At 40.2% G+C, this 25,589-nt stretch overlaps 1 protein-coding gene across 1 annotated transcript in view; it reads left to right on the top strand.

Annotated features, from left to right (window-relative positions):
* Positions 1-20,231, top strand: part of LOC309382321 (cation channel sperm-associated auxiliary subunit beta-like) — a gene marked incomplete at its 3' end in the record, with an annotated part of 67,173 nt that extends 46,942 nt beyond the window's left edge. The window contains exons 15-20 of the mRNA XM_081971829.1: positions 392-588; positions 3,079-3,405; positions 11,662-11,801; positions 16,937-17,047; positions 17,337-17,447; positions 20,093-20,231. Coding sequence (XP_081827955.1) covers positions 392-588; positions 3,079-3,405; positions 11,662-11,801; positions 16,937-17,047; positions 17,337-17,447; positions 20,093-20,231 — 1,025 coding nt within the window. The remainder of the gene's footprint in view (positions 1-391; positions 589-3,078; positions 3,406-11,661; positions 11,802-16,936; positions 17,048-17,336; positions 17,448-20,092) is intronic.
* Between the last annotated feature and the right edge of the window lie 5,358 nt (positions 20,232-25,589).

Genomic DNA, 25,589 nt, shown 5'->3' with positions numbered 1-25,589 from the left:
AGCAGCCAGCTGATTGTTGGGTGTCTGCCATGCATGCGTGGGGGCGGGGCATGCATGGGGGCCATAAAAATGGGGGTTGGGGCAAGTGCAGTGGCCCACACATTCATGCATGTGGGGCATGTGAGGGGTGCCTGCACATTGCAGTTTTGGGATTCAGGCATATGCACGTGCATTCATGTGCCTGCGCGCGTGCTTTGGGCACTCAGTCCAGAAAAGGTTAGCCATCCCTGCCTTAGAAGACAGGTGTTAACAGCAGAAACACATGCTACCTCAAAGCAGAAAACAGGACCAAGCCTAGAAGGTTTCTGACAGAAAAAGCTATAATTGTGGTAGATATAGAATGCAATTGGACAAAGCTATCAAGATAATAATATTTACTTTTTTTTTAAAGGCCAGGAGGATCAGGTATAATTAACACAATCTTCACACGTGCAAATCCTGAAGGAACTGTAACATCTGTCTTGGTAGATGTTCTGGAGGATTTTCCTGTTGAATCTGTAACTGACAGCCCTTGTACAGCAAATACTTTAACCATTCTACCTCCTAATTCTACTTCTGAATTATATCAACTTAAACTTACTACTGCAGGTATGTCAATTGTTCGATAATGAAGAACTTTTGGTTCTGAATTTGCTTAGGCGAGTCCTGCTTCTGTACCCTTCAGTATTTCTCTTAAATATCAGCATTTTCTAAATTCTGAACAGCTATGCTTGTTAATGCCTTAAGTGTACTACTGTGGTATCTGAAATCCTTTGGAAATCCTATAAGAACAAGAAAAAATTGTTATGCCTAGAATGTTAAAAGCCATATTTTTTGTTATACAAAATGAATGGTATTCCATTTCAGCTGGATACCATGGGTCAAGTTCCAACTTAGCAAATCTCTTGAAAACATTGTAAAATTCCAAATTATGGTTTCTCAAACATACATTCAATGTTTCCTCAACCTGGTCAGGGAGCTAAATCCTATAAAGGTGTTTATTATGGTGAGACTTTTGAACTATCAAGACTGAAATTTCCCAAAACCCAGGAAAAAATAACAAGCAGCAAATGGCAGATCTTCCTGATCAATTCCCTATTCTCCATAAAGCCCAACCCCTCCTTTAGGTAGGAGCTCTCTCTTGATTTCTTCTTTTTCATGCTATTACATTGTCTGTTGCAACCATCTTCTAGTCCGCTTGACGTTCAATCACTTCACTCCACGGGGTCCAAAAGTTCATTTAGCAGGACTGGGTCTGTTCTGTTTGCATTCAGACTGCTTCCAGCAGTCTCAAGTCAAAAAGAGCTCCACTCCAACCATCACTTCTCCTGTGAAATATTTCTCCACATTCCTATGCACCTGTATATTTCTCCACATTCCTGTATATTTCTCCACATTCCTATGCACACTTTGACTCCTGATTGTCTCCTGATGGATTTATAGGTTACACAACTGGACCACGGACCTCAACTGGCTCCTCAGATGTGTGCCCTTTCCCTGTACCATTTCTTTACATTGTGTTCTCTTCCAAGGGATTATCAGCTAGCATTTACCTCCTCCTGGCTCCCCCGTTGTCTGCCTCCTTCATCAGCCTTTCTTTTATTCATATACTGCATCTTTGCATTTCTGAGTCTGAAAAATTGATTATTGTTGAATTAAAACTTTATTTCCAGTGGCTACAGTCCTTTTCAGACACATTTTTAGATAAACAAAACATGGTTTCCCGCACTTCAGAAGGAGACACAGATGCTATGCTAATAAGGCTAATTATCATCTTTATTAAATGGCTGATAATGAAGTCTAAAAAATCCAGGTAATATTGACACTTGGAATGCTTTTGTCACTTTGGGCTACAGTGTTTTAGTTGGTTGTGGGCTATCCTCAATAGCTCATTGGTTTCTTTGCAGAGAATCATCCATTCAACTAGGCTAATGTTTGTTTGTTCGTTTGTTTATGTCCTACCACTTTTATTTTTAGAAGTAACTTGGGTCAGTTAACATATCCAACACACCTTATCACGTGTGCATTTTAAACTTTCTGCAGTATATCTTTGCCTTACCAGTACTGCTGAAGCACCATAGTGGTTAAGAACTTCACTTGGCATAAAGAATATTGTCAATTTGGAAGGCTTTATCTTGGTTTTCTTCCCCACATATTTGCCATTTTCTGCATCACCCGAGACAGAACCCTTTCATCCTCAGTTCCCAGAAAGCTGATAGTTGTGTTTGTTTTCTCATTCTAAAGAAGAATGACAAGCGGAATTAATCTGAGTGTGCTGTCATACCAGTGACGTGCGGTGAGGTTTATGGCTGGTGAGGCAGCAATTTTTGTAGACTTGTGGACTTCAACTCCCAGAATTCCACAGCCAGGCATGCTCAGTTCCGACCTGCCGCCCTCCGCCCCGGGATTCGGCTATGGCACTGCCCGCCAAAGCTGTGCGGCATCCGGGGCGTGCTTGTCAGGCAAGGGCAGTGCAGGTGGGGCGCGGACGGAGCGGAGGAAGCCTCTCCCCTCCCTGCTTCCCCCGCCCAAAAGAACAAAGGGAACCTCTGCCGCCGCCTGGGCAACCTGGCCGGCCTCTCTTGCGGCGGCTCTCTGGCACCGAGCCTGGGAGTCCCTGGAGGAGCTGGTGGGGGCTGCAAGCGCCGCAGGCTGGACTGGAGCCTTGAGTCTAGGGCAGCGAGTCATTCGATGGGAAACTTACCTCTTGGAAGGAATGACTCGGCTTGGCTCCTGCTTCGTCTCTCCTGCCTCTTTGCTTCTCCGCTCAGTTGTTGGGTGCCAGATCAAAAGCGGGAGCCAAGCCAGGTCATTCCTTCCAAGAGGCAAGTTTCCCATCGAATGACTTGCTGCCCTGATGATGAGAAGTGAGGCTGTGCCTCACTTGCCTCACCTGACTGCACGTCACTGTGTCATACATGGCTAGCAAACTATGGTGAAAATATGCCTTTTATTGTTAATTAAGGTATACAAATCTAAGGTTCCTTATACTAAGAGAAGCGGGCATAGGCCAGGCAATTATTTTTGAATAAATTAGCCTTATTCATTTTAATGTGAACTCATTTTAATGACAGCTCTCTCTGTGTAATTTTTTTTCAGGTACTAATGTATTTAAAGCAACTGATGTTGAAAAGACAGTGGTGATTCCAGGCACTAGCAGTTTCTTTATCACTGAGGTTGTGGATGATCTTAACGCTTTAGGAATGGCCACTTTGCCTGAAAAAATGCTTCTAAACCACAGTTTTCCACCTGATGAGTGGTTTCTGTATGACTTTGGCACAACAAATGGCAGAAAATGGACAATTGTAGTTGACGAATGTAGATATGTAGTACAACAGTCTGATGATCTACCACTCCATGCCATTAAATACCTGGATCTTGGGGAAAAATTGCATTTTTCATTCAGAGTAACTCCAGTTAATACTGGTAAGAACCACTGGAATCATGCATGTATCTTTCTCTCTTTTTTAACTCTCAATGTGTTATAAATATATGTACAATAGGTTTTTACAGCAGGAAAATATTAATTTAAGTTAAATGTATGTTTTTAATAACCTCAGTGCAAATATTCACTGCTATTCATGGGTAGGCAGCTCTGCCTTTTTTATCTTTAAAATGTTCAAAATAGAAATATCAAGCTCTGAAATGCATAATTCATTTATCTGCTTCTCAATCTGTAGAAAAGGCTGAAAAATGTCATCCCTGGACCCCACTACAACCTTCTGAAGCAAAATTTCTTAGATGGTGATTGACTCTATACTGGGAAAAATACTATCCTTGCCTAATTAATCATTAATTGCATTTCAAGCTCTTATCAATTTTAATGTAAAATTATAATAATAAAATTATTAGCATAGGTAACTAGAATAAAAAAGATTTAAATAAGACAATACTGGCAGTTCTCATTTATTGACCACAATTGAGACAGGCAATTGGGTTGTTAAACAAAAAAGTTTTTAACTAAAGCTGTGATTGTGCTTGTGATCTTACTTCAGTTTTACAGGACTATGAAGGGCATACATTTGAGATTGCTTGTAAAATATGTATCATTGTAATTATGAACAATTGGTACAAAAACCACTCACTAAATGAAGACTAGTACTTTTTAAAAAATGAAAGAGATGGGCTGGCATTATAGTTTCCATAGACAACATTAAACCATCACCTAGCTGTGATAGACCTCTGTAAAGCAAAATGCATCTTTCCAATCCTTTCCGTTTAATGACTCTTATTTTTTATGATATGGTATAAAATAATAGAGTTGTAAGGGATCTCAAAGGTCTTCTAGTCCAACAAGAGACCATATACCCCTACTCAAACAAGAGACCCTAAACCATTTTGGACAAATGGCTGTCTAATCTCTTAAAAATCTCTAGTGATCCACAACTTTTAAAGGCAAGCAGTTCCACTGGTTAATTGTTCTCACTGTCAGGAAATTTCTCCTTAGTTGTAGCTTAGATCTACCTTGATTAGCTTCCATCCATTGCTTCTTGTCCTGTCTTCTGGTGCTTTGGAAAAGAAGCTTGGGAATTTTTGAAAAATGAGATTATAAAAGCCCAGTCTAACACAATTCCAATGGAGAAGAAAAATAACTGCTCTCGAAGGAAACCAGCATGCCTCCACAAAGAGCTCTCTGATAAACTGAGCACAAAAAAGATAGGTACATAACTAGGCAGAATATCCTGAGGCTGCAAAGATGAACTCAGGAAAGCTAAATGAAGTAAGGCTTGTGACAAAAGAAATACATAACAAAAAAAATCTTTTAAAATGTAAAAAACAAGAAAAAAGTTGAGGAAACTATTGGTCCATTAATGGGAGAAAATGGCAAGAAATTTGTTTTATTTATTTTATTTATTTAGTTTGTCAAACATGTACGAGGTAATAGGTATAAGTATAAACATGGACATGAGCACATGTAATGAGTACAAATAAATGGGGACAGTAGGACAGAGACAGCTGGTGGCTTATCCATGCCCCTTTCAGACCTCTTAGGAATGGGGTGAGGTCCAGGGTAGACAGTTTAATGTTAAAGCTAAGGTTAACGTTAAAGGAAGTAACAACAGAGTCAGGTAGAGCATTCCAGGCATTGACCCCTCTATTGTGAAATTATATTTTCTGCAGTCGAGTTTGAAGCGGTTTACCTTGAGTTTATATCTATTGTTTGCCTGTGTATTATTGCAGTTGAAGTTGAAGTAGTCGTTGATAGGTAAGACGTTGTAGCAGACAATTTTGTGTACTATGCTTAGGTCAGACCATAGGCGACATAATTAAAGGTTGCCTAAGCCCAAAATTTCAAGCCTGGTGGCATAAGATATTCTATTGTGACCAGAGGAGTGGAGTACTCTTCTCATGAAATACCTCTGGACCCACACAATTGTATTAATGTCCGATACACAGCGTGGATTCCAAGCAGAAGAGCTATATTTGAAGATTGGTCTGGCAAAGGTTTTGTATGACCTAATTAGCAGTACAGTATTACTGGAGGAAAAAGCTCCACAAAATTAGGTTAACAACTCTTAATGCCTTTTTGGCAATGCTGTTATAGTGAACTCTGGGGCTTAGATTATTTGAGATGAGTACTCCTAGGTATGCAACATGTTGATATGCAACGTGGAGAACTGCTTAATTCATTTTTTTGCATCTGTCTTTACACAAAAGGAAAAAAACAGTCCAACCTATCAAAAACCGTACTATAAAAAACAGATTAGGAATACAAATTAAAATAGGCCAAAAAATGGTAAAAGAACACCTGTCTACCTCAGATGAGTTCAAATCACCAGGACCAGATGGATTACAACCCAAGGTCCCGAAGGAGCTGGCAGATGTGATCTAAGAACCACTGAACTATATCTTTCAAAGATCTTGGAGCACTGGGGAACTACCAGAGGACTGGAATAGAGCTGATGTGTTTCCATTTTCAAAAAAAAAATGGATCCAGCAAACTACAGACCTATCAGCCTTACATCAATACTTGGGAAATTCTGGAAAAGATAATCAATGAATCTGCAAACACCAAGAGCAGTGGTTCTTAACCTTTGGGGGTCGAACGACTCTTTCACAGGGGTCCCCTAAGACCATCGGAAAACACGTATTTTAGAAAAAATACAGAAAACATAAAATAATTTTATGGTTGAGGGTCACCACAACATGAGGAACTGTATTAAAGGGTCGTGGCATTAGGAAGATTGAGACCCACTGACCTAGAGGCAAACAAAGTCATAACCAAAAGCCAACATGAGTTTGTCAAAATCTGATCATGCCAGTCAAAACTTATTGCATACTTTCACAAAGTGACAAAATCAATGGACCAGCAAAATGCTTTGGGTATACTATAGTTTACTTGGACTTCAGTAAGGCATTTGATAAAGTAGACCACAACCTACTACTTAATAAGGTAGAAAAATATGGGTTAGATAGCATCACCATCAGATGGATTCATAACTGACTGACCAACTGCACTCAATGTGTAGTCCTCAACATAACTGCATCTACATGGAGGGAAGTATGCAATGGGGTATCACAAGACTCTGTCTTAAGCCCAATACTCTTCAACATCTTCATCAATGATTTAAATGAGGGGATAGATAGGGAACTCATCAAATTTGCAGATGACATCAAGCTGGCAGGAACAGTCAACATCCCAGGAGATAGGCTTAAGATACAGAAGGATCTTGACAGAATTGAACATTGGACCCTATCTAACAGAATGAAGTCCAATTGTAAAAAAAAAAAAGTAAGATTCTACATTTAGGCAAGAAAAACCAAATGCACAGGTTTAGTATAGGTGGTACCTGGCTCAAAAGTAGTAATTATGAGAGTAATTTTGGAGTCCTAGTGGACAATCACTTAAATATGAACCACCAGTGTGCTACAGCTGCCAGAAAAGCCAACACAGTCCTAGGCTACATCAGCAGAAGGATGGAATCAATTTCAAATGAAGTGTTAATATTTCTTTATAATGCCTTTGTAAGACCACACTTGGAATATTATATCCAGTTTTGGTCACCACAATATAAATATGTATATATATTATTGAAATGCTAGAAGAGGGCAGGGAACAGCAGTAAAGAAGAATTGGAGACTGGAGGCTAAAACATACAAAAATTGTTGCAGGAATTGGATATGTCTAGTTTAATTAAAAGAATGAGTAGGGGATGACATGATAGCAGTGTTCCAATATCTAAGGGGCTGCCACAGAGAAGAGGGAGTCAACCTAGTCTCCAAAGCACCTGAAGGCATGGATGGAAACTAATCAAGGAGAGAAGCAATCTAGAACTAAAGAGAAAATTCCTGACAGAACAATTAATCAGTGGAACAACTTGCCTCCAGAAGTTGTGAATGCTCCAACACTGGACGGTTTTAAGAAGAGATTGGTCTGAAATGGTATAGTGTTTTCTGAATGAGAGGGGGTTGGATTAGAAGACCTCCAAGGTCCTTTCCAACTCTATTCTGTTATTCTTTGTGGCAGCTTCTCAAATATTGGAATACTGCTATCATGCCACCACTAGTCCTTCTTTTCACTAGACTAGACATAACCAGTTTCTGCAACCATTCTTCATATGTTTTACCCTCTAATCAAGTGTGGTCTTACTAAGGCGTTATAAAACAGTACTAACAACTTCACATGATCTTGAGTCTATTCCTCTGTTGATGCAGCCTAGGCATTGGCACACTGCCACACCGCTGGCTCATATTTTAATGGTTGTCTAGAAGGAGTCCTAGATCACTCGCAGTTGCTTCTATTGAGGATCCACCTATTCTATTTCTTTTTTAAAAAGTTTTATTGCAATTCCCCCCCTCCCCATCATATATACTTTATGGGCGGAGTGTTGACTGGGTCACGATTTATACATCTCATTTATAACCAAAATTTCAGTATATTCTAATCTCCCACTTTCATCAATATTCATCTCTTTTATATAATCTTTTATCTTTTCCCATTAATTCATTTAAGCTTACTTATCATTACTAAACACCTAATCTTTACATATTAATCATTTTTCACCATAGTTTTACTATACCAACTTCAATCATATTATTCTCTTTACATATTTATTTATCTTTTCTTATTCAATTTTCATACATAGTTAACATCACCATATGCCCTATATTTCATCTTTTTTACAGTTTTTTCCAGATATTTCTTCTTCTCAGAAAATATCTCATCAATTTCCCTTTCCCAATCATTGATATTTTTAAATCCCCCACATTGTTTAAATTACATTCAAAATTAATAGTATTATCAAATTATCTACTTTCACATCCCCATTCACCAATTGGACTTTTTAGCCACACCAGATGCTGCATTAGGAGCACGATACCATAGTCTTTTGAGACTGAAGGATGCCAACATCCCCATCTACTGATCTAACTCTTTATATATTTCTAGTAATATTTACCCTATAATTATACTTCTCTTCTGTTAACATTTTTTCCTTATCCATCATCTCTTGCTCTTTTGAGGACCCCATTTTAAGTGATTTTTTGATCTGCCTTTTATCCCGCTCTCTTGAGGTTCTATTTCTCTTGTCTTTATTTTTATGTGCTTTCTCTTCTGTGTCCTTTTTATCCCTTTTTGTCTTATTTTTTGCACCTCCCACACCAAGACTTTCATTTGTCTCTGCAAAATATGTCCCTTTTTGCCTTTTAGGAGTGGCTGTGGCTACCGGCCCCCCAGTTCAACCAGCTGACTCCATCGCTGGCCATTGGGGGTGAGCAACTGGCCCCCGTGGAGCGGGCGCGCAATTTGGGCGTCCTCCTAGATGCCCGGCTTTCTATGGATGACCATGTGGCAGCCGTGGCAAGGGTGGCGTTCCACCAGGTTCGCCTGGTGCGCCAATTGTGCCCCCTATTGGACCGGGATGCCCTTCGCACAGTCACTCATGCACTGGTGACGTCCCGTCTGGACTACTGTAATGCTCTCTACATGGGGCTCCCCTTGAGGTGCACCCGGAGACTGCAATTGGTCCAGAACGCGGCCGCGCGGGCAGTTATGGGGAGTACGAGGTACTCCCATGTGACACCTCTCCTGCGCGAGCTGCACTGGCTCCCTGTAGTCTTCTGGGTGCGTTTCAAGATGTTGATCACCATCTTCAAAGCGCTCCATGGCACAGGACCTAGTTACTTGCGGGATCGTATCCTGCCCCATACATCCCTGCGACCAATTCGCTCTCACAGAGAGGGACTCCTCCGGGTTCCGTCCACTAAGCAATGCCAAAGGGCGGCGCCGAGGGGTAGGGCCTTCTCTGTGATGGGCCCAGCCCTCTGGAATGACCTCCCCCCCGACATTAGGACAACTACCGATCTCCGCTCCTTCCACACGAAACTCAAGACCCACCTGTTCCAACTAGCCGGCCTGGCTTGAATTATAACTACATTCTCTAATCACCCTGGACAATTTTAAATTTTAAATTAATTCTGACTTTTTGGGTATTTTAATTGTTTTAATTTTATTGTGTTGTTTTAACTCATGATTATTTATTTATGTATTGTAAAATGTTTTTGTATATACCTCCTCCTTGTCATTTGTTTGTATATTGAATTGTACGCCGCCTCGAGTCCCTTTGTGGAGAGGGAGCGGCCTATAAATTGAATTAATAAATAAATAAATAAAATAAATAAATTTTAGCTGCTTCCTTTTCTTTTTTTGAGGAGGGCTTTCTCCTTTTCCTCTCTACTCTTTCTACCTTTCTATAGGTTCTGTGGCATTGTCTAGTTGATTTTTATTTTATACTTCTTCCTCTTCTAAATTTTTAGCTTCTTGTATTTCATTTACATTCCCCCCCTTCAAATTCTCCCTCTATTTTATTTATGTATGTTTAAACACATTTTCTGTTTCTTTATTACCTATCAAAGAGTCACTTGCTTCTTTTAACATCAAAAGTATTTCTCCATATATCTGAAACTCATTTTTAGAACAATATAACAATTTTTTAAAACTTCCCCAAATATCTCTCTTCATAGTTAGTCCAAATTTAAAGTCTATTTAATTGTTTTTCTTCTTTTCTTCAGTTATTGTCTTCTCTTCAAAAGTAGAGTGCTATGCTATATTAATATATCTAATAGTAACCCAATTCTAAAAATAAACAAATCCAGTTAACAATTAGTTTTCTTCAAAGAGAGCAAAGAAAAGGACAAAAGAGAAACACAAGCACTTCTTAAATTTTCTCACAATGTCCAAATTATCTTCTTCTTTATAGCCAAGGTAAAATCTTCCAGCTCTTGTTTTATCTGTTTTGTTCTTAGCACATATTCTGCTCACCAAAACTGCTAAACTTTGTAGCACATTTTTTGTCCAATAGATGGCACTCTGAATTTCTATTCCATATGAGTTACTAGTTAATCAAAATATTCAAGGAGTTTAAAATAAACATAAAAATTCTATTTTCTCCTGAAAATTATTGTTGTTTTTCAATGCTTTGGTTTTCCCTCGCTTCCCAATTGCATGAATTCTTCTTGGGCTTTTTATTTTGTAGTCTCAGCGTTTTCTGTTTTTTCCCCAAGTGCAAAATAGCCACTATTCCAAGCTCTGGAATTAATTTAAGAACATCGATTTCAAATTTCCAAAATTTTTCTTTACTTGAGAATTGGCAGTTATCTCACCCAGCTCTGTCCAAACACCGCTCCAGCACGATTCTTTGTTCGGTTGCCCCAGCTTCAAGACAACCATCGGAAAATGACTGCCACCCCTGCCACTGATCGGGAGAGCTTGTTTCTGTCCTGATGAGGAATTTCTACTTCCTTGCCATCCATGAAACACCTCTCCTTTCTTCACCATCCCTGCAAGATGGCTATGGCCCGAAGGCCTCCCAACAGCTGGTACCGGCTGGTTTTTGCAGAGCTCATCAGAGCTCTGCTAATTTCCCATCCATTCTCACTGTGAAATCAACCAGAAGTTCCACCTATTCTATTCCTGTACTGTACATCTTTGATTTTTCTTACCATTGTATTTTTTAAAAATTTTTTTAGGTGTTTTGCTCTCTTATTGCAATCAATTAAAAAATAGTCACCAACCTAACTATCTCTCACCTAAGACACATTCCCAGAGGACTCAGTACTAAATCATTATAAACAGAATGTTTATGGGTTGGAGTTTCAAGAGTGGCAGGGTAATTCCTCCTACTACAAAGCATCGTTTTGTTTCTTGAGGGTTATAGTGTATACATTATGACACTGACGTCACTGGAGAAGAAATGGCTTGTAAACTAAAATTTGGGAAAACAAGTGGATTGGAAAATTCAAACAGGGTGGTAGGAAACATGTTCAGAACTATCCAAATATTGTATGATTATGTGTTGGCTTTCTCACACAACAGCCCTTATGCAAATGTGAAAACTCATTCATCCAACTTTATGTTAAGTTGAATGGCAGAAACTAGCATGATTCCAATGTCTCATTCCTTCCGCAGACTGAATACCTGCATAGGGTCAGAAAGTGGTACTATGATTTATTTATGTGTGATTCTTTATATTGAGGCAAAACCTTAAATTGGGCTTTATGTGGAACAATGTGCAATTACTAGCTCCAGTTAAGATCTTTATTTAACTTTATTTGTTTTTCAGAAATTATAATCTGCGTAAATGGTCTGTAAAATAATAGGTGTTCCTCTTCTTACGTGAAATTATTCTGCAGAAAACCAATAGTACAAATAAATATAATTTTCATGGTTGTTTCAATCCACAGCTTTCATAGTGTTTCATCAGTATCTGATGAGAGCAATAGTTGGAAAGCCTACTCTACTGGATCTGAGTACACAAGATTACTGGGATGATAATCATAGTTATATATTGAAAATCTTTGTTCACAGTAAATTTTTTGAACAGGTAATACCCAAACTGTTTTGCTCAATTGTTTGATAGAGTTTACTATGTAGCTAGATCTCAAATGTTTAGGCGAGCCCTTTCTATCCAATACATATTGCACAATAAACTTGTTTTGATCTGCTTAGGTATAAATCTCTTCTCGGGATAGGTATAATATAGGGAATGAATATTAAAGAGTATTAACTATAACACAGAGATTCCAGTCTGAACTAATATACAGGTCAGAATAAACGTGGAGTAGTTCAAAGAGTTGTAAACAAATGATCTTCTTCAGGTATTCTCAACCAGTGGTTGTCATCCCTTCAATTCCCAAGTTTATTCCTGCCACCACACAGGTAGATAGTGAACTCTAAGATGAAGGAAACTGTGTGCTTCCAGCCACAATAGACTTCCCAGGATCAATTGCCATGTGGAAGGAAGGAAGGAAGGAAGGAAGGAAGGAAGGAGGGAGGGAGGGAGAGAGACACACACAAGAAATAAAGGAAGAAGGGAAGGAAGGAAAACAAAGGAAGAAAACAAAGAAAGAAAGAGGGAGCGAGAGACAGAAGAAAGAAAGGAAAGAGAAGGAAGAAAAAGAAAGAGAACTTATGATCACAACTGAGCCCAAAATATTGATTGCTAAACAAGAGTGTTGTTAAATGAGTTTCACAACATTTTACAAGTTGGTCACTCACACCCGGTTGCATAACCACCAAGCCATGCCCACAAAATAAGACACACCTACAGAATAGGTCCTAAATTTTTTTGAAAACCACCACTGGAAGAAGGGAAAAGAAAGAAGGAAGAAGGGAGGGAGGGAGGAGAGATTTTCCATATCTGATTCTGCAAAATAATCAGATAAAATAACAATGTAAAAAACAGATATATAAATTGTAAAATTTCATATTAATGTTAGAAAAACCAAAGATATAAACCCCAGGCAACAAAAGGATAAAAATGGCCAGCTCAACAATGGAACCTTCTCAGTAATTTCTACCGTGTTTCCCTGAAATTTTCTTTTGATCCCCCCTCCCCAAAAAAAACAGGGATTATTTTTGCACATGCGCTCATGTAATTCTACATGATATTTGGAACGCTGACATCTGATGGGCTTATTATCCAGGGAGGTATTATTTTTGGGAAAACAGGGTAGAATCCTAGGAGCCATAGGCATAAAAACTAAGGTATGAGGGCCTTTTGGCAAAGTAAGTTCCAAACATTAGAGCATTAGCACATCAAAGAGACTATTCACTCATATTTAATTTTAATCCCTCTTAGTCACAGTCTCTATTTGCAAATACAGAAGGGCCCTTAAACCATGATCATGTTCCTGGACAGGAAATGCCTGTCTCTTTAGGGATAACACTGATACCAACGAAGAACCATGATGTATAAACTGCAACTCGTTCATGCTTTGATTCAATCTGAACCTCTTCTTTCCTGTTCAGACCTTAACAGTCTCCAAAAGGGCAGCAAATCAGAACAGCAGGATCTGAGAGTATACAGAGTATTAGCATAGCATGGCATGGCATAGCATAGCATGGCATGGCATAGCATAGCATGGCATGGCATAGCATAGCATGGCATGGCATGGCATACCATAGAATAGAATAGCATAGCATAGCATAGCATAGTCCATCAGCACATTGGATGACTCTCCCAGGAGTTTCATATAAAAGTTACAAAGCAAGAGGTTGATGTATGCCTTAATTAGCGGTTATGGGACAACCTCTCCTTCTCCACTGCAACCGATAGAAACCATTCAGAAGTAATGAGCAGAATTACTACAAAACAATGCCCCCAAACCTCCCTGCAGGTGGTCCAGAAGATGCTATGATCAATAATATCAAAACAGACCAGAAATGCTCAAATATATAAGACAGCACCTCTCAAACAGGTGTTTTCCTGTCTGCAGATTTTCTCAGGTGGAAACCAGGCAGCTTAAATGGAAACTTTGCTCACATGTACTTAAACATGTCATAATTTTTCATCAGATTACAGTGCATATGTTGATAAAGCAGGATCCGCAATTCAATATAGAGTTTTATTCACATTCAAGCCAACTGCCAGCAGAACTCTTCTTGCTCTGCTCAAGCAGGAAGAAGAACAGTTAGGGAGGTAAGGATGAGTGACCAGTGTGTACAGACCCATCACTCTCCATACATAAGCCACAGACTTCTAGAAGAATGCCTGAAGAAGTTTGTATGAAGGCAGGAATTCATCTGGTCCAGTCTAACTACCGTACATTAAATTGTGACATGTACTATCTTGTGCCCAATTAAATTCCTAGTATTTCTAGGACTACACTGCAAGATTTCTGAAAGCAACAATATATACTTTTTTAAATGGAGAATTTTTGTGTTATTGTTTCTCATTAGCTGAATTGAAAGATTCTCTTAAAATGTATACATTATATTTGCTGTATTTCAATGTACAAATAATGTCTCCACTGAAGATATATTTCTCCCACCTAGAATTCTTGAACTATTGTAATGAAAGACAGCTTAGCTATTTAACCATTTTAATGTTTGAGCTTTTGTAGATAATGTCTTATGATGGGATAATAATTATTTATTTTATATTGGGGCAAATTAATATTATGCTTTTTAATTATCATCCCTAGGGTAAAACTACCATAGCTGTGATTCTGCCATATGGCAGTCTCTTATGTGATGTTCTATGTATTGTATTAACCTTGAAGAGTTCCTGCTCCTACCTTAAAGCAGCACACTATGTTCTACCTTATAAACTGTCTTCATCCGACTGGCTGTCTTCGGCGAATACCTTCGGGTACAATTATTCAGGGATCAGTAAATATTTGAAGGTTCTGCCGGTAAGGATACTGAAGAATTTTCAAAATGCTCTAGACAGGAGAAAACAAAGATGTAGCAATATGGTCTCTGGCCACCACTGTTTCAGAGATGGACCTAATCAGACACCTGGGATCAAAGTATGCAACTGAATTACATTGCAATCATTCCTTTAATTTGGAAATGAATTATTATTTTTAAAGTATAAGGAAACTGAAGCAAATTTGCCATGGGTAAGATATAGCTGAGTGTGCTTTGCTTATTTGTGAGATAGCATTGCTTAGCAACCTATCAAGTTGAAACAGTATAGGGTTTCCTGCCTAGGCAGGGGGTTGGACTAGAAGACCTCCAAGGTCCCTTCCAACTCTACTATTGTATTGTATTATAAGTGCAATTATGAGGTAAATAAGGTTGAGAGAATTTGACAATCTTCAGTGTACAATCATTCCAGTTCTGGCTAGTCTTCCTGACTCTCCATATGGAAGCTAGAAGTTAGGGGAAACTCTCAATTGATGCAGTGATGTCCCCAAGGTGAGATTAAAAAAAGTCAAGATGGCAGCCACAAGGGGTTGCTGAAACTCTGCTCATATTTGTATGTTTGTGTCCAATCCATGTAAAAAGCAGACAGAGCTTCAATCTCATAACTGTCATCTTGATTTTTTTTTACCATACTTAGAGGAGAACATTGATTGATGTTACCAAAGCAAGAAGTATAAGCAGCAAAAAAGTTACAGAGTACATGACACATATAAAAAAGGGGGAACAAGTACAGTGGCCATCTACAATGATAAAGTATGTTATCTGAGAAATCATCTCATTGTGATGGGACTAGCCTGCCGCACTCGTTCCTGGGGAAAGAGCCTACTTCAGATCCCATCAGACAAAAAGTTGGCTTGTGGGGCCCAGGAAAAAGATTTTTAATGCTCTGGGCCCTGCCCTCTGGAATATTCTCCAGTCAGAGATGAGGTCCACCCAAAAACTCCTGACCTTATGCAGATCCTAAGAACTTGACTCTGTTGCTTGGCCTTGGGGTGTCTGACTGATAGAGAAGATTCCCATTCCCAGGCTTCCCATCATCTTGGTTTTTCACTTTTCTATTCAGTTTTTTCTAATTTTAACTGTTTTTAGCACTTTTTATTGAAAGTCACCTACAAATAAATCTGTTCAGAAATATCATTTTTAAGAAATCTGAAGATCTCCCATCTGGTGTTTTGTTGCAAAACATTTTTTTGTTGCATACCCTGATCTTTGCCTCTGTTGCCCCAACTATACAATCCTATTATATAGTGAAAGCAGAAATCCAGTCACTGCAAAGTTCTTGGTCAGAGCTATTTGTCCTAAAACATTAGGACTGTGCAATGTTTGGATTTAGGCCCCAGCATATAGCAGCATAACGTGAAAGCTTAAAGTGCCTATTCCAGTATTACTTTTTTTTTTCTCCTGCACATTTTGAAGCCCGAATGAAAAGTGCTGCAAGCCATCTTTTTCAACCTCTTTGGAGAGGACAACTCAAACCTAGCCCTGACTTTTGGATCCATCAGTACCAACCATGCCCTTCTAATTTCCTTTGCATCTCCAGATTCCAGGACTATAGAAAAACCCAGGAGATCCCATCAATTTTAGGTCACAGATTCATAGCTAAGCTTCAGAACTCCAGCAGGATTCTTGGAACCCCAGAAGAGTAGTTCCTGGGTCCCATGAGTGAAATGGAGTTGGAGTCTAGGGGTGGTGGGAAGCAAATGGGTGTGTTGCACTTAAACTGTGTGTAAAATTCTGTATCCTTTATTTGTCTTGTATATATACATGTGTACCTATTCCCTCTTTTGTGTGTGGATTGGGTGGATATTTTATATATGTATTTCCTGAAGGTAATCCATTTGCCTTTTATGAACTAGATTGCTTTCAATAGTCTAGTAAGTAAAAAAAACCTGTGTGTTTAGTAGTAGCACCGTGGCCACCTATCCCTTATATGTAGGTAGGGATTTTCTTTCGCTATTCTTTATTTGAGGTTTGTGGATTTGTTGACCTCATCACTTTGTTTTGAAGAAATTACTATATCCATGTGTCTCTAGAGTTTACAACACTTTGTCATAATTACAGACATGAGTAACAACTAGCTGGCTAATGTTTTTTTGGGATGGGGAAATCTCCTGCACATGCATTACGTAAATTGTACTGAAGACTGCAATTCCTAGCACAATTTTTAAAGACCACTTTCAGTGGAATCAGGGTAGCGTAATTTCATAGGAATCAATAATACTAATAAATAGGAGTTTGGGATTAGAAAAAGGATGCTGAAGTACACTTTGTATTCCTCAACAGTTTTTGTTGTTATTTTTGATATAGGTGAACTATAGACCACCATCTGTAATGGGAATTGCTGTTCCACTCACAGATAATATTTATAATGCAGATCCAAGTAAACCTAGATTGAGAGATCATTTTGAAGGATCAAAAGTAAGTTTTGGTTATTAATCATTTTTGTCATTTGAATGCCATGATTTTTAAGACTTAAATAAACTTAAAATACTTTGCTTCTATGCTTTTTTTCCATGTACAATGTTAATATACAAGTGTATTCATAAATTACAAGTCACTTTTAAGAATGAAAAGAAGTTGCAAATCCCTTTCCATTCCCACTCTACCATTTAGGAGCCTACATGTGAGCAAATGATAGTCAAAAATGTCACTGACTTAAAAACCAGATCACTGTTCAGTCTTAGATCAATAGATATCTTTTCCACAGGCCTCTGGAAAGTACAAACAGTGTGCTAACAAATCAAGCCGAGCTGAGTGCAGTTGTACTGATAATATGAAGCTGTCATTTTCTGTTGCCTTTTCCGACTGTAAAGAGAAGGTAAGCTTTAACTGCCGCCTACTTAATGTGTTTGGAAAGGGCTTCATTCTCGAAATAATTTTGGGAGATAGGGACTGGATTTACAAAGACACAGTAACACTCAGAAACAAATACAATCAACTATGTCATATTTAATTAGCAGTATTTTTTTTAAAAAAGTGTGAGAGGCACATCTCTCTAAGAAAAGAATTCCAAAAATGGAATGTTCAACTATTTTTTTATCACCCAATACGGATCAAGAAGCCTCTACATAGGTAGTGTGCATCCTTAATACTCTCTGAGCTTGGTTGTTGTTTTGCAGATATTTCATTACTAAACTAGGTAACATCCTCAGTATGCGAAGAATCCCACAGTTTAACCCTGAGCTACAAATATTCTCTTCTTCTAATACTCAGAAAATTTAATATGCAAACATACCTTTCTTGAAATGACAAACTTGACAAATCTAGCAGACAGCTTTGTCTCCTAAAGGTAGGGATGGGAACTAGAGCAGGGGTTTCCCAACTTGGCACCTTTCAGAATTGTGGACTTCAACTCCCCAACCAGGACTTAATTCCACTAACAGAGATGAAATTATAGGAACCTTGGAGGGAGTGACCATGCCATGTTGGGATTCAACATTATGCAAGCACAAGGAATAGGGGTGGGGGAGCCAAACCAGAGTCTTGGACTTTAAGAAAGCTTATTTGAATAAAGTTAGAGAGAACCTGGGACTCCATGGATAAGAAATCTCAATGGAAAACACCCCAAGAAGCTTGAGAAACTTTAAAAGTGAGCTTATAAAAGGCCAGTCTAGCACAATACCAATGAGGAAGAAAAATAAGAGAACTCAAAAGAAACCAGTTTGGCTGCACAAAGAACTCTCTGATAAACTGAAAGCCAAAAAGGATAAGCATAAAAAGTGGAAAAAGAGCACATAATTAAGGCAAAATATCAACAAATAACCAAAACCTGCAAAGATGAAGTCAGGAAATCTAAGGCTCAAAAGGAACTAAGAGTTGTGACAAATGTCAAAAATAACAAAACGTTTCTCTCAACATTTACAAAGCATGAAAAAAAGTCTAGGAATTGATCCATTAATAGGAGAAAATAGTAAGAAGGTGACAAGCAGCAGAGAGAAAGCAGAACTGCTTAACACAGATTAGGAATGGAAGACAAAATAAGCAAGAAAATGATAAGAGAACACATATCCAGTCTAGATGAGTTCACATCACCAGATGGATTACATCCCAAGGTTCTGAAGGAACTGGCAGATGTGACTGCAAAACCACTGAGCCATATCTTTCAAAGATCCTGGAGACTGGGGAACCACTAGATGACTGCAAAAGAGCTGTTGTAATTCCTATCTTCAAAAAAGGAGGGAGGAAATTGATCCAGGATATTACAGACCTATCAGTCATACATCAATACCTGGGAAGATTCTGGAAAAGATTATCAAGCAATGAATCTACAAACACCCCCTAGAGGCAAGCAAAATCCTAACTAGAAGCCAACATGGGTTTCTTAAAAACAGATCAGATCAGATTATGCCAGATAAATCTTATGCATTCTTTCACAAACTGACAAAATTAGTGGGCCAGCAAAATGCTGAGGATATAGTTTACCTTAACATCAGTAAGACGTTTGGTAAAGTAGACCACAACCTACTACTTGATAAGATAGAAAAATGGGGGTTAGATAGCATCACCATCAGATGGATTCACAACTGACTGACCAACCACTCAATGTGTAGTGGTCCTCAACAGAACTGCATCTACATGGAGGTAAGTATGCAGTGGGGTACCCCAAGGCTCTGTTGTAGGCCAGTACTCTTCAACATCTTCATCAATGATTTAGATGAAGGGATAGAAAGGGAATCACTGGGAGTCCTGTCTGAAGATCTGATTATGGATTGACTATTGGCGTCTAGAGCAGACGTAGCATTTTACAGCCCCCAGGCTACATCCAGCCCTTTGGCTGTCCCTGTCTGGCTCATGTAAGGTTAATCAGTAATTAAAAATCAAATGTAATAAGCATGCCACGGGGGGGGGGGGGAGGGGGGAGAGATGAGTCAAGTCCAGCTCTTGCCCAGTCACTGTAGGCTCCTTCAGTCAGCTGGCAGTCACAGGACGGCAAGAACGCAAATGACTTTTCTGCACCTGTGCAGCACTTCACCCCTCACCTGGAACGGCCTAAGGAATGAGGTTGTGGTGCTGGTGGCAGTGGTCATTGCGTGAGGGCTTGGGCTCAGCCACCCACTGCTGCCTGGGTTGAAGGATGGCTTTCTGGGTGAGTGGGCAGAGTGCAGCCAGAAGTTATTGGTTTGGTCCTCCACAACAATCCCAGTTTCTCAAATGGCCCCTTGGGAAAATTAATTGCCCATTCCTCCCCTGTAAGACATCTGTGGGTGGGAGAAGAAGATGCAAAATAATACACAAAGTATCTCTTCTTAAATCACTTTCTCTAACTTCTTATCTTTCAAATGGAAAAAAATATTCTCAAAACAAAAGTCCCACTGACACTTGACTTGAATTTGGCAACTTTAAGTAGGTTTTTGTAGACCCTATGTTGTCTGAATGCTATCTCATTCAAAACCGTGCACTACATTGGTAACAATATATAAAATGATTTTAACATCTCTGTCTCTATGGTACATTTGTCTTTAGGCGCTGCGGATGAAATTTCCAGTAGTAAACCTTCCTCTCTATTTTATTGTGGAAGATGAGGGTTATCTTGTTAATCTGACATCTCCTTATTTTGTCACCATAAACGAAGTAAACAATAGAACAAACTGGATAATTTCAGGTAATGTTGCAGAAAATAACAGGCCTTAGACGTCTCAAGGAGAAGTTTATTTGGCAGCCAGGTTCAGAAAAGCTAGTCAAAGGCTAGCATGTAATTTCTAAACAACTCTTCTAATAGAAGCACACATTCTTATACTTTGTCAAAAGTAGCACAACACGGAAATACTTAACCCATTTCTGATTGGTTACCTTGAGGAAAGAGGCCTTATAAGCAGATACTGTCTTGCTTCCACTTTTGTCTGGACTGCAGGTATGGAGCTCTAGTCTCATAATGGCAATATGGCTTTAGCTGAACTTTGAGGTTTTGTGAGAACTTTAACTGAACTCTGCGGCTAAGCTTCATACTTCCTGTTCTTTTGCGAGCTCCAAACTCTGTCTTTTACTTTATAATAACAACATGAAAGGTCCCCCAAGAGGCTATCCAGCCTGACCCCGTATGATCACTCCAGTGACGTGCAGTGAGGTTTATGGCTGGTGAGGCTGGTGACATCATCAAACCACGTGGTTGCTCCGATCACACGGGCACAGCCCGACTGGAGAAGTTTCTCTTCTCAGAAATGTCAGAAAGGGACAGGCAGGCTGCCACAGCTCCACTGAGAAGACATTTCTGAGAAGAGAAACTTCTCCTTTCTCCTCCTCCCTCCCCACTCCCTTCTAGCACTGATGATATCATGTTACCTAGGCATTTTTTGCATCGGGCGAGCCCGGGATCCTTGCAAGAGGAATGGGATCACATGTGCAGGAGGCTCCTCAACGCCAGCCTCAGATTAGTGCAGCCGCAGTCCCCTTCCCCTGCACATGTGGTCCCATTCCCCTCCTTCTAGAGCCAACATGAAGGGGACCGCGGCTGCGCTGATCTGAGGCTGACACTGAGGAGCCTCCTGCACACGTGATCCCATTCCTCGCCCGATGCAAAAAATGCCTAGGTAACATGATATCATCAGTGCTAGAATGGAGGGGGGGGGGTGAAAGGAGAAGTTTCTCTTCTCAGAAATGTCTTCTCAGTGGAGCTGTGGCAGCCTGCCTGTCCCTTTCTGACATTTCTGAGAAGAGAAACTTCTCCTTTCTCCTCCTCCCCCTCCCCACTCCCTTCTAGCACTGATGATGTTACCTAGGCATTTTTTGCATCGGGTGAGCCCAGGATGCTTGCAATGGGAATGGGACCACGTGTGCAGGAGGCTCGGAAGCGCCAGCCTCAGATCAGCGTGAGCCGCGGTCCCCTTCCCCTGCACACATGGTCCCATTCCCCTTGCAAGGATACCGGGCTCGCCCAATGCAAAAAATGGCGAGATCGGTGCACTTGGGGCTGATGCTGCAATGTCCAGGGAGGCTAAACCAAGCCGCGCGCCTCTCCCAGCAACTTTTGCGGCTTCCCAGAGTAATTTGTTTTTAATTTTCATGATGAGAGTGGTGAGGCTCTGCCTTCCCTGCCTCCCCTGACTGCACATCACTGGATCACTCTTAATGCCCAAATCTCACTTTAAGTCCTATTTTATTCCCCGCTTCTATACTCTATTTTTAGCTATAATTGAGTCTAGTCTACTACAGAGCTTTAAATCAATAATGCAAGCATATAATCTTTGGCATAACATACTTAATGCAAAATAATGATATATAGCAGCGAGAAAGAAAAAGACAAGTAATACATATGGAATAGCTCTTAGGGCTTATCCTCTGAAGGCACTCTCTCCAGTCTCCAGGGTGCAAGTTGAACATATGTACCTGTGTCTGAAATCTCATCCTTATCATAAGGATATGGGGCAATCCTATGGTCAATAAGGCTTTCCATCAAAACTAATTCTTTTTCAACCTCTATTTCCTTTACTGACCTCATAACTAGTTTTCTGAGTATCACGCAAGGAAGAAAGGCTAGGCTTGCAATCCCACATAACAGTAGAAATAGCATTTGTTTAATCCAACCAGTCCCAGGTAACCAAGAGAACTATGCATCTGCCCCTTGCAGCCTCTGTCCAACCTTGGATTCCCGGTCCCGCAAATCTTTGGCTATTTCTCGGACCACACCTGATTTATTCATATAGAAACAGCAGTCTTCTCCCAGGAATACACACAGCCCACCTTTCTCAGCAGTTAAGAGGTCTATGGCATGCCGGTTTTGAAAAACCACTGCTGCCAAGGAGTCTATTTGATCTTAGACCTCAACCAAGGTGCCAGCAATTTGGCTTAGGCTTTCTTGGAATTCCTCAGTGCCTAAACTGTATTATGGAGTGTGTCATTCCACCTGCACCTGTTCCAACTGCTGTCCCTATTCCCAGGATTACTAACAGTGGGATTACTAGTGGCACTCTTTTCTGAATATGCCCCATGAGAGGAACAGGTAGAGTTTGTTCCCCACTGACAACATTCTTCTTGGGGAAGAGGTGTTCCCCCCACATAAGAAAAAGACCCCATTTTCTCCTAGACACACAGCTATGTTCATAAAAAAGGTATGAAAAGTTCTTTTCATTAATCCATACCCCCAAGGTTCCTGCCACGAACATGCCACTCAATGGTTGTAATGGAACTTCTTGCTTAGGGTCCTTTTGCTTATCCCTGAGAACTGATCCTTCAAAGAGATAATGAGTACTGGTGTTTCCAGGGGGAAAGTGAAAACATAATCCTGTGACGGATTGAATCGAGAGCCAAATTGGGAATCAGGGTGGCTGAAATGGCCTTGGGCATTTTTCAGTTGTCAAATTCTCTCCCCATCTGCTAATGATGAAAGGTGGCGGAAGCGAAAAGGTGACCTTCTGTTGGAAGAGGTTGTGGGCAGAAGGAGAAATACTGTGGGTTAGTTTTACATCCATAAGTGTCTCTCTAGGGTTAAGGTATAATTCTGATATACATTGCTCTTCAGCCAATATCCCTACAGGAATGTCAGGTTCCTGATATTCATTTGACATAGGTTCTCAACATCCCCAGATCATCCCTCAAGGGCAAGGGGGATCACTGGGGCATTCTCACAACATTGGGAACTACTGTTCAGGATGTTATCACTCAGCAGGCCCTTTGCCAATAACAGGCAAAGCCACAAAATACCACATAATTGTCCTTTACACAGAACCTACCCAATCACAAGTATCTTAATCTACAAAATCACTACGTCAGGAAGAAGGTTAGGGTTATATGTGACTTGGGAAAGGGCAATATCAATCTTAGGTGTTCCACAAAACCAACCCCTATTTGTAACATACAATGTCCACAGACCTAGGACTAATATAGCACTACAGAGAGCCCACTCCCAGGTTTCCTCAAACATAGGTGTCTCCAGGGGTTTCGTACTGCTCTCTGCCACAATCAATGATTTTTGACTTGGCACCTGCCTTTCTGGGGAGTGGGCGACTCCAGAAGAATGAATATCCAATACAGCAATTCACAATAAGGGCAAGCACACTCACTAAAGCAATGCAAAGTGCAGTTATGGCTATGTATGCTCGACTTTCCATCCTCTGACAGGTGCCCAGAGATTCTAATACATCTTATATCTAATAAACAGAATGTTGCCTTCCTCCTCCAAATCTTCAGCCATAGGTAGAGGAGTCAGATTCCAGGGGTGACGCCAGTAAGGCCTCTTCTGCCCCGTAAGTAGTTTACCCTTTGCCGGTAACACAGTTATAGGGGGCGCTTCTTCAAGCGTACCACTAAAGGACGGGCTTTGTCCCGCTCTGTCTCCCAATACTGATCAGTAGCTGGCTTAACTCGAGTACACTGAATCCAAAACTTGGATTCCAACACTCTTACTGCAGGTGGAGAACACATGACCACAGTATAGGGGCTCTTCCACCTGGGTTTCAAGTTCTTTCCTTTCCAGTGTTTTACCCATACTCTGTCCCCCACCTGAATATTATGAGCAGAGGTGTTCAGAAATGGTGGACTAAGGGACACACAGTATTTTTGGATTTCTTGTATTTGATTATTTAATTCTCCCACCATTTGATTCACCCATGAGGTCCCTATTTGACCTAAGTCCCCTACGTGATTTTTCAAGTTAGCACTTATAACCGGGGGTCTTCCAAATATCATTTCCAAAGGAGATAACCTAATTCCCTTTCATGGAGTGCATGCACAGAGCAAAGTGCCAGCGGCAAGGCATCCACCCATTTAAAGTGGGTTTCAAGGCACACCTTGGTTATCTTTTCTTTAACATTGCAGTTCGCACGTTCAGCGTGACCCCCACTTTGGGGGGTGCAGGGAACAATGAAGTCTCCAGTGGGTCCCTAAGGATTTTGCTAGCCTTTGAATTACTTGATGCACAAACTCAGGCCCATTGTGCTCCATATCAGGGCACAATGTTTTAAGTAGGATTCTAGCTACTTCGCATGCCTGCTTTGCCTTGGTGGGAAAACATTCAGGCCATCCAGTATAATTACACACTATGACTAGCATTGCCTTATACAGCCCACACTTGGGCATGTGTGTGAAATCAATAATTAATGAATCCATAGGGTAATATCCCTTGAGCTGACTTCCTGGCGGAAGACTAGGTCCTTGTCTTGGAATAACTTGAGCACATGTATTACATCTCTCAGTTGCATGGGCACATAGTGAGTGAAGGCAATTGATGTACATGATACGCTAAAAGGCTTTTGCAAATGCATTCTTGTCCATGTGACTTGTTGAGTGAGAGTCTATTACTACTGGCCAGGCTAAATTTTCTGGTACATAAATTATTCCATCTGGGAGTATATACCATTCTCCCTGCTTATGTCCCTTCAAATCTACAGTTGCCTAGAGTTCCTTTGCTTTAGAATATCTGGGGCTCAGTCCCCTTTGCATTTCCAATAAGCTGTCATGTCAGGGTGGCTCTGATCATCTCGGGTTGCTGACAGCTTTGCTTTTCTGTCAGCTGCTCTTCCCTTTTCTGCTGGATCCGAGCATCCAGCTTGGAGATTGTGCAGATCCCCCATATGAGATCTTTAATTCCCCCGGGCAAGCACACTAGTTGCTCTTTGTTTCTAATACTCCACAAATTGCATGACTAATAAATATAGTAATTGGCTGCCCACAAGTCAATTTATTAGCTTCCTTGATCAGAAGAGCAGTTGCGGCCAGGATTTTAAGGCAATGCCGCTCCCTTTTTTTGCTACTTCATCATTGTTTTGACAAATGGGTTGTTGCCACTTCCCTTTTCTTGAGTCAAGAAAGTTTTCTCAAGATTGGGAAGTTCCTTAACATGAGCTTGAGGCAATGCTTACTTTAAAATCTCAAATGCCTGTTTTGTGCATAACAGAGACAGGCTGGAGCAACCTGATTAACAATGGCATATGTGCTTTTTTCCAGCATGTATCAAGTGACAAAATCAGTGAGTATTTTCTTTCAAAATAGCCCCATGAGCATGTAAAACTCTAAATGCATATTTTCT

This window comes from Natrix helvetica, assembly GCF_964273705.1.
Source record: "Natrix helvetica genome assembly, contig: HAP1_SCAFFOLD_190, whole genome shotgun sequence".
Lineage (NCBI taxonomy): Eukaryota > Metazoa > Chordata > Lepidosauria > Squamata > Natricidae > Natrix > Natrix helvetica.
Note: the sequence above shows the minus strand (reverse complement) of the source record. Positions and strands in the feature narration are given on the sequence as shown.